The sequence below is a fragment of the Myotis brandtii genome, unplaced genomic scaffold (assembly GCF_000412655.1).
Source record: "Myotis brandtii unplaced genomic scaffold, ASM41265v1 scaffold686, whole genome shotgun sequence".
NCBI classification, from domain to species: Eukaryota; Metazoa; Chordata; class Mammalia; order Chiroptera; family Vespertilionidae; genus Myotis; species Myotis brandtii.
This window is the reverse complement of record NW_005370683.1, coordinates 2,840,055-2,850,440: the sequence shown is the minus strand read 5'-3', so window position 1 is coordinate 2,850,440 and position 10,386 is coordinate 2,840,055. Positions and strand designations below refer to the sequence as shown.

General features: G+C 44.1%; 1 protein-coding gene across 1 annotated transcript in view; it reads left to right on the top strand.

Moving 5' to 3' along the window:
• LOC102243240 overlaps window positions 1–10,386 on the top strand; it is a 44,881-nt gene that overhangs the window by 15,028 nt on the left and 19,467 nt on the right. Inside the window, exon 2 of the mRNA XM_014529531.1 lies at window positions 10,251–10,257. Coding sequence (XP_014385017.1) covers window positions 10,251–10,257 — 7 coding nt within the window. The remainder of the gene's footprint in view (window positions 1–10,250; window positions 10,258–10,386) is intronic.

Below are 10,386 nucleotides of genomic sequence, written 5' to 3'. Positions count from 1 at the left end.
CTCCCCTCCCTCTTTTCTTTTCCGCACCTCCTCCCTCCCTTCCATTTTGTCTCTAAAGATCAATGGGAAAAATATCTTCTGGTGAGGATTTTTAAAAAAAGGAATGAAGAGAGAAACTTAAGCAAAAATAGCTTACTTGGTGTACCAGTTAATCGGATTTTTTTCAATAGATGGAGTTAAAATTATGTTTATATATATGTGATTTGATATGTATGCTGTTTTGTTGTATTGACAGCAGGCTTCAAAATTTCATATGTCAAATTTGCTGAAGATGTTATCATGGATATTTTTACGCTTAAAAATGTCGAATTTCGTGCCAAAAAAAGCATTTGCGGGAAGTTTTAATTCATTACTTTATTTTGAAGAAAAGTGCTGCTGAAAGTTATCGTATACTTCAGAAAGCTTATGGTGAACATGTTCCATCTCTATATACTTGTGAACGTTGGTTTAAACACTTTAAACCTGATGATTTCGATGTGAAAGACAACGTCCAGGTCAACTGAAAAAGTTTGAAGACCAACAATTACAGGCGTTATTGGATGAAGATGTATGTCAAACTCAAAAACAACTTGCAGAAAGATTAAACATTGCTCAGCAAACAATTTCTGATCGTTTACAAGCAATGGGAAAGATTTTTAAAAAAGGAAAATGGGTGCCACATCAACTGGAAGAAACACAAATGGAAAACCGAAAAGTCATCAGTAAAATGTTGCTTCAGTGGCACGAAAGAAAGTTTTTTTTTTGCATCAAATTGTGACTGGTGGTGAAAGGTGGATTTATTTTGAGAATCCCAAATGCACAAAATCATGGGTTGATCCAGGTCAACTATCAACATTGACTGAAAGGCCAAATTGCTTTGGAAAGAAGACAGTGCTCTGCGTTTGGTGGGATCAGGAAGGTGTGGTGGATTATGAGTTTCTAAAACCAAGTGAAACCGTTAATACTGATCACTAACGACAACAAATAATCAATTTGAACCACGCTTTGATCGTGACACACCCAGAATGTGCCAGAAGACATGGCAAAGTAATTTTGCTTCATGATAACGAGGGCCCAGAGTGGGATAAAGCCTGCTGCTGTCAGGTGAACAGTGGCTTTCTGTAGAATAGTGGTTCTCAACCTTCTGGCCCTTTAAATACAGTTCCTCATGTTGTGACCCAACCATAAAATTATTTTCGTTGCTACTTCATAACTGTAATGTTGCTACTGTTATGAATTGTAATGTAAATATCTGATATGCAGGATGGTCTTAGGCGACCCCTGTGAAAGGGTCGTTCGACCGCCAAAGGGGTCGCGACCCACAGGTTGAGAACCACTGCATTAAAAAATCTTGCCTGGGAAGTATTAACCCACCTGCTATATTCACCAGACCTTGCTCCTTCAGATTACCACTTGTTCCAATTGATGGCAACTGCACTTTCTGAGCAGCACTTCAAAACATGCGAAGAAGTGAAAAATCGGTTCTCTGAATGGTTTGCCTCAAAACAACAAAAGTTCGCCCTAACCGGTTTGGCTCAGTGGATAGAGCATCGGCCTGCAGATTGAAGGGTCCCAGGTTGGATTCCAGTCAAGGGCATGTACCTTGGTTGTGGGCACATCCCCAGTAGAGGTTGTGCAGGGGGCAGCTGATTGATGTTTCTCTCTCATCGATGTTTCTAACTCTCTATCCCTCTCCCTTCCTCTCTGTAAAAAAATCAATAAAATATATTTAAATACACACACACACACACACATACACACACACGTAAAGTTCTATTGGGATGGTATCCACAAATTACCTGAAAGATGGGGGAAATGTGTAGCTAGTGATGGACATTACTTTGAATAAAGCACTTTTTATGTTTCTTTTGAAATTATCGTGTTTTCTTTGATTACAAAATCTGCCATTATTAACTGGTACACCTAATATACAGGCATACCCCATTATATAATTTTTCTATTCATTGCATTTTATGAAGGCAAGATCCTCCACTAGCAAAAAGACTGACTTTATTATTGTGGTCTGGAATTGAACCTGCAATATCTCTGGGGTATGCCTGTACTAAGTGGTCCATAGATATAGATTACAAGCATGGAAATTGAACCATAAAAGAAAAAAGTAATCTATCTGTATATATAAAAGACTAAGTGACCAACCGTCTGTCCGTCTGACCATCTGACCGACCAACCGGTCGGTACATATGATGTGCACTGGCAATTTAAAAATAAATGTTGACTTGCGCATGTATGATACGTATAAAGCTCTCCCTGGTGCCAATTGCATGCGTGTGTTTTGATCTGTTGTTGATAATGAATTTGGTTGACACTTATATTACCAAGAAAGGGTGAATAGCGATATTAAAATATTTCTTCTAATTAATTTCCTTCCAATGTGCATGAATCTGTGCACCAGGCCACTAGTCCTGTATAATAAAAGGCTAATATGCAAATAGACCATAAAGCTCTCCCTGGTGCCAATTGCATGCGTGTGTTTTGATCTGTTGTTGATAATGAATTTGGTTGACACTTATATTACCAAGAAAGGGTGAATAGCGATATTAAAATATTTCTTCTAATTAATTTCCTTCCAATGTGCATGAATCTGTGCACCAGGCCACTAGTCCTGTATAATAAAAGGCTAATATGCAAATAGACCGGGCGGAATGATGACTGGTTGCTATGATGCGCACTGACCACCAGGGGGCAAATGCTCAATGCAGGAGCTGTCCCCTGGTTATCAGTGCGCTCCCACAGGGGGAGTGCCATTCAGCCAGAAGCCAGGCTTACGGCTGGCGAGCGCAGCAGCAGTAGCTGGAGTCTCTTTCGCCTCCACAGCAGTGCTAAAGACCCCTCGGGAGATGTCCGACTGTGGGGAGTGGGCCTAAGCCGGCAGGCAGACATCCCCCGAGGGGTCCCAGACTGTGAGAGGGCACAGGCTGGGCTGAGGGCCCCCTCCCCCCAGTGCAGAAATATCATGCACTGGGTCTCTAGTATATATATAAAAGGCTAATATTCTAAGTGTCCCCTCGGGAGTTCGACCAGGAGACCAAGAGTTTGATCGCTTGCTGTGACATGCGCTGACCACCAGGGGGCGGTGCGGAACATGGCAGGCGATCGGCAGTGGCGGCAGCGGGGCACTGAAGGAGCAAGGGAAGGAGGAGGCAGGGAGTCAAGGGGAATCGCATGATGGTGGTGTACCGGTGGCAAGGCAGGGAGGAAGCAGGGAGGCATGGAATCTGATCAGCCCTTATCACTGGCCAGGCCTAGGGACCTTACCCGTGAATGAATTTCATGCATTGGACCTCTAGTCTCTGGATAAGAATGGTTTTAGCTAAAAGTAGACATATGTTGATCAGTAAGTACTCTATTAGTTTATTCATACCATAAAATAAAGCCTTGTGAAACATGGGTACTGTTTTCTGCAGATTCTAAATCAAATGACATCTTTTACTACAGCCAGTCTCTATATTTAGAAAGATATAATATCTAAAGTTGATGCATTTCAGTCATTGGTTTCTAGCTTTCCCTGCATATTGGAATCACCTTGAAAACAGAAAGACCAAACCAAAAAAGGATGTCTGGGCTCTGTCTTGGCAAAATAAATCAAAACCACTATGAAAGTGGGGCCCAGACAAGCATATTTTTTTTGTCAGTTTTCATCAGGTGAGTCCAGTGTGTATTGGCTTAGGAACTGTTGTTTTAAGTGGTTCCTAATGGAAGGATTTGAGTACATACCCTTTCTCTGATTTAGTACAAATTGAATAAAGAAATAATTTTATGAACAAGCTTTCTTCATTCAGCATATATTTATACAGTGTCTATAATGTAAATAGCAGTTTGGGGAGATTAAAAAAAGAAATAAATGGAAATAATTTAAAAATGGGCATAAGCTATTCTTTATAATATAGTTAAGTATCTATATGAAAAGCTAATATGCTAAGTGTCCTTCCCACCTTCTGACCAGTCGCTATGACGCGCACTGACCACCAGGAGGGAGACGCTCAATGCAGGAGCTGCCGAGCTGCAGTAACTTGGCAGCGACGGTTCTCAGGTGATGCACCCCGAAACCAGAGAGAAGGGAGCCTGATTCCTCTCAGGGCCACACGATTCCACCTTTAGCCGTGGGTTATGTTGTTGTGGCACTGTCGGCCCTGGAATCTGGTTTACTGCACACTTGAGTTTGCCTTCCACACCCTGTACAACAGCAACTTTGTAGAGTGCCCTCTCGCACTCCGGGACCCCTTGGGGGATGTCGGAGAGATGGTTTTGGCCCGATCTCCACAGGCCAGGCCGAGGGACCCCACCTGCGGGAGGGACCCTGCTCACTCCGCCAATGACCTTTGAGCCATGGCGCCAACCCAAGTGTAGCCAGCCAGGGAGGGACCGTGGGACGTTGGCAGGGCATGTCTGGCCCGTCTTGCCCAGTCCCACCCTACCAGCCACCTTCTAATTAATTTCCTTTCAATGTCGTGCACCGGGTTACTAGTTTACTATGATTATCTGACACCATCCAAATGTGCGGTAGGGTTTCAGAGAGGGAAGAGGTGAATATAGACTACAGTAGATAAGTTAGGCTATTTGGATAAAATGGGGCAGAGGTAGATTAGGAAAGCACTTTAGTGAAATGCAGGAACTTGCTGCCCTTGACAGATCCAGATCCTGGGATCTGATTTGGAGAGATCTAACAGTTTTGCTGACACTTTGATCTTACCCTGTAGTTGGGTGGCTGTGAGAAAGGAGCTTTGAAAAATACTGGGTTTCACTCCTGGAGACTTCTATTCTGTTGGTCGGGGTGGGACCTAAGTATCCTATCTAATAAAGAGGGAATATGCTAATTGACCGCCACACCCTTAAAGATGGCAGCGCCCACATCCACAAGATGGTGGTGCTCAGTCCCCTCAGTTTGTGCTGCCGGCAGTGGCAGTAGCAGAGGTGTGATGGGGTGTCGCCTTCCCCTGATTGCCGGGTCGCCTCCCGCACCTGAGGTCTCCCAGACTGTGGGAGGGGGCAGGCCGGGCTGAGGGACCCCCACTTCCAGTGCATGAGGCCCGGTGAATGAAAATTCATGCACTGGAGAGGGGACCCCTCAGCCCGGCCTGCCCCCTCTCACAGTCCAGGAGCCCTCAGGGGTAGGAGGTGACCCGGCGATCAGGGGAAGGTGACGCCCCATCAAACCTCTGCTACTGCCACTGCCGGCAGTGCAAGCCTCGGCCGGCCCTGGTTACCTGAGCCTCGGGGGGTCCTGGGCGGCTGGGCAGCTGCCATCCAAGGCTTGCCTGCGCCTTGGGCCGGCCCTGGGCGGTTGGGGAGCTGAGGGGACTGGGGGACTCCGGAGGCAGGTGCATGGAGCTGAAGGGACTGGATGCCGCCATCTTGTGGCTGTGGGTGCCGCCATCTTTGAGGGCGGGGCAGGCAATTAGCATATTCCCTCCTTATTGGCTGTGGGTGCCAACATCTTTGAGGGCGTGTTAGTCAGTTAGCATATTCCCTCCTTATTGGCTGTAGGTGCCAACATCTTTGCAATGGCGTGAGTGTCAATTAGCATATTCCCTCTTTATTAGATAGGATAATATTGGTGGCCTTGTCACAAGAGGAAAAGAGATCTCTCTCACTTTACCATGTGTAAGTACAGAAGGATGCCTTCTGCAAGCCAGGAGGAGAACACGCACCAGAAGCTGAACCTGCTGGACCTTCATCTTGGACTTTCTATCCTCCAGAATTGTGAGAAAATAAAGTTATGTTGTTTAAACCACCCAGTCTGCAGTGTTTTGTCATGGCAGCCCAACACATCTAAGACATGGGAATAGAAAGTGTCAGAAGGGAGAATATAGAAGATAAAGTGGAGAGAGACTAAATCATGTAGGGTTGTGAACTAGAGCAAGCATTTTGGATTTTATTCTGAATTGCCATTGTACTCTGGTTGCCAGAATGTAACAAGGAAAGGGTTTGGGTGGCAAGGAGGAACACATTACACCATTTTAAGCAGAGGAGTGATTTAATCTGATTTACATCTGGAAGGATCACCTGCTTTGTGAGAAAATGGTCTGTAGGAAAGCAGTTGAGGAATCAGGGATATTAGTTATGGGACTATTACAAGGGTGATATTGAGAAAATCAGCCATGGTGGTAGTGAGAAAACATTCAGTTCTATATTTATTTTTAAGGTAGAGTGGAAAGGATTTGTTGGTGAAGTGGATGTGGGTGTGAGAGTAAGTGTTGAATAAATATTGCTTCTAAGCCTTTGGTCCAAACAAATGTAAGTATGGGGTACTATTTACAAAGATAGGGAGACTGTCAAAGGATGGAAAAGTGGGAGGAGAGAGGAATCAAAAGTATATTGTTGAACAAACTAAGTTATTTTGAGTTGTGAAGATATTAAATAGGCAGTTGGTTTTATAAGTCTGGGGTTTAGGGGAGACATTGGAGTTTTTGATTTAAAGTTTGGCCCGGCTGGTGTGGCTCAGTTGATTGAGCACCATCCTATGTACTAGGAGGTAGCCAGGTCAGAAGCCTGGGTTTCAGGCTCGATCCCCATTAGGGGGTGTGCAGGAGGCAGCCTATCTAATGTTTCTCTTTCATTGATGTTTTTCTCCCCCTCTCCCTTCCTCTCTCTGAAATCAATAAAAACATTTTTAAAACTAAAGTTTGGAGTATCAGTATATATATCAATATTGTCAACCTTGAATGTACTTTATAATCAATTTGGGAACTTTCAAAAAAATTTCTGAGCCTGGCCCCATCCCTATAGATTCTCATTTAATTTGATCATGCTTAGGCATTCATGTTTTAATTTGATTAGTGGTTCGGTTAAACATTTTTTAAAATAGCTTTTATTAAGGTATAATTGACATACAGTGTACTGCACACAATTAAAGTATACAATTTGATAAGTTTCAGCATGTGAATACACCTGTGAAAAAACATTTCCACAATTAATATCATGAACATATTTGTCATCATCAAAAGTGTGTTTGTATCCTTTTCTGGGTTTTCCTCCCGTGTGTACCTCCCTTCCATCCTCTGGCACTAGGCAACTACTCATTTGCTTTCTGTATAGATTAGTTTGCATTTTCTAGTATTTTATAAGTGGAATCATACAATATGTACTTCTTTGTATGACTTCTTTAAACATAATTGTTTTGATAGTCATTTATGTTGTTGCATGTATCAGTGCTTCAGTTCTCTCTGTTGCTGAGTAGTATTCCTTTGTAAGAATTGTACCACAGTTTCTTTTTAAATTTTTTTATTAAACTTATTGGGACGAGATTGGTTAATAAAATTATATAGGTTTCAAGTGTACAATTCTATAATACCTCATCTGTATATTGTGTTATGTATTTACTATTCCAAGTCAAGTTTTCCACCAACATATATTTGACTCCCTTTATCCTTTTCTACCCCCAGCCCCCACTCCCCTTTCCCTCTGGTAACTAGCTCTGAGGGAAATGCAATTCAAAACCACAATGAGATGCCACCACATACCTGTTAGAATGGCTGTTATCATCAAATAATAATCCTATCTAATAAAGAGGGAATATGCTAATTGACTGCCACACCCTCACAAATGGTGGCACCCACAGCCAATAAAGAGGGAATATGCTAATTGACTGTCACGCCCTCACAGGATGGTGGCACCCACAGCCACAAGATGGTGGCACCCGGTACCCTTAGCCCCGCCTCATCCAGCTGGAGTCCCCCAGTCCCCTCAGCCCCGCCGCATCCAGCCTCAGTCCCCCAGTCCCCTCAGCCCTGCAGGGGAAGGCAGTTGGGGGCGATCAGGCTGGCACGGGAGGGCAGTTGGGGATGATCAGGCTGGCAGGCAGACTGGTTAGAGGCAATCAGGCAGGCAAGCAGGCGAGTGGTTAGGAGCCAGCAGTCCCGGATTGTGAGAGGATTGTCCAACTGCCGGTTTAGGCCCGATCCCTGTGGGTCCCAGATTGGAGAGTGTGTAGGCTGGGCTGAGGGACACCCGCTCCCATGTACAAATTTCATGCACTGCGCCTCTAGTCTATATAATAAAAGCCTAAGCAACCATTACGGTGGAACGACCAGAATGACCGGTCGCTATGATGTGCACTGACCACCAGGGGGCAGATGCTCAACGCAGGAGCTGCCCCCTAGTGGTCTGTATGCTCCCACAGGAGGAGTGCCGCTCAGCCAGAAGCTGGGCTCACAGCTGGCGAGTGCAGTGGCGGTGGCAGGAGCCTCTCCCGTCTCCGCGGCAGTACTAAGGAGCAGTGAGCTGAGCAGTAAGGAGCAGCGAGTAGGCGGGCAGTAAGGAACGAGAGGTCCCAGACTGCGAGAGGCATGTCCGACTGCCGGCTTAGAGGGATGTCCCAGACTGCAAGAGGGTGCAGGCCGGGATGAGGGACAACCCCCCACCCCTCAGTGCACGAATTTCATGCACCAGGCCTCTAGTAAGAAGTGTTGGAGAGGTATTGGAGAAAGAACCCTCATACGCTGCTGGTGGGAATGTAAACTGGAAACAGTAAGGAGGTTCCTTAAAAATTTAAGAAGAGTTGCCATATAACCCAGCAATCCTACAGTTTCTTTATTCAACTGTTGATGGATATTTGGGTATTTTCAGGTTTTGGCCATTACACATAAAGCTGCTATGAAAATTTGTGTACAAGTCTTTGTATGGACACTTCTTTCCCTGTAAATAAATATCTTGGTGTGGAGTAGCTGGATAATGTGGATCACATTTGTTCATATGTTTCAACATGAGAAATTGTATGTATATATGTGTGTGTGTGTGTGTGCGCGCGCGTGCGTGCATGTTTTTTATAAGATTTTTTATTTAAATTAATGTTAATTTATTAGTTGAAATTATTAAAATTAATCATCAATTTATTCATTTCAGTTTTAAAATCTAGTTTTTTCTGCCCCAGTTGGGTAGCTCAGTTGGTTGGAGCATCATCCTAAACACCAAAAGGTTGTGGGTCTGATTCCTGGTCAGGACACATACCTCGGTTGCAGGTTCAGTCCCCTGTTGAGGCGAGTTTGGGAGTTGGCCGATCGATGTTTCTCTCTCTCTCACTCCCTTCTCTTTCAAAAATCAGTAAAAACATATCCTCGGGTGAGATTTAAAAAAAAAAGCTCATTTTTTCTTAAATGTTTGTTCAGTTTTACAAATCTTATTTAACTTATAAAATTTAACTTTTATCCTCCTAGGCATAGTTATTTTAAAAAAGCATTGCAAGTTAATTCTAGTTGAAGTCAAGGCTGCAAATCATTGTACAGATGGTATTTACAGCCAAGGACTGAATTAGATCACCTAGACCCGTGGTCGGCAAACCGCAGCCCGTGAGCCACATGTGGCTCTTTGGCCCCTTGAGTGAGGCTCTTCCACAAAATACCACGTGGGGGCGCGCACGTACAGTGCGATTGAAACTTCGTGGCCCATGCCCAGAAGTCGGTATTTTGTGGAAGAGCCACACTCAGGGGACCAAAGAGCTGCATGTGCCTCGAGAGCCATGGTTTGCCGAGCCGCAGTTTGCCAACCACTGAGTCCTAGACCATCATTTCTCAACCTTCGTGTGCATAAAAATACACATAGTTCTGGGACAAGGTTGAGAATTTGCATTTTCAGGAAGCATCCAGTGCAGATTCTCTTGGTTGGGTTGGTGGCCCGCACTTCAAGTAGTACCATCCTATAGGGTTAGTGTAGGTAGAAGACATACCCAAAGACTGACTCCTGGGGCACTGCACAATTTAGAAATTGAGAAAGAGGAGGAGGAATCAGTAAATGAGACTATGAAAGAGTGGTCTGTGAGGCAGGAGAAAAATCAGAAGAACATGGTGTTCTAAAGGTTTGTGAAAAAGTTTTGCTGGAAGAGAAGAGTGATAAACTCAGTTAAATACTTAAAAAGACCGAGTAATGTGAGAGCAACAGTTGATCAATGAATATGATAAAGTGATTGTTGCTGACCTTTAAAGAATTTATTTTGGTAAGTTCTAGAGACAAAAACGGACTGAGGTGGAAAACAGAAGAGAGAAATGAGGCAGTGGCTATAAAGGCATTTGGACTTAGGGAAGGGTATTTTCTTTCTTTGTTTAAGGTAAGAACTATTATAATGTATTTGTATCTAATAGGAATAATCTATTAGAGAAGAAAATAAATATTGTTGGAGCAGAGGAGAAAGGAGATCAGTAGCAGGAGTGGTGTCCTAGAGAAGTGATCCAGTGGGCAGGTGGAGGCATATTTTTTTTAAAAAAATCTTTATTCAGATTATTACAGTTGTTCCTCTTTTTTCCCCCAACAGCTCCCCTCCACCCGGTTCCCACCCCCCACTGTCCTCATCCATAGGTGTACGATTTTTGTCCAGTCTCTTCCCGCATCCCCCACACCCCGTTCCCCCCGAGAATTGTCAGTCCACTCCCTTTCTATGCCCCTGATTCTATTATA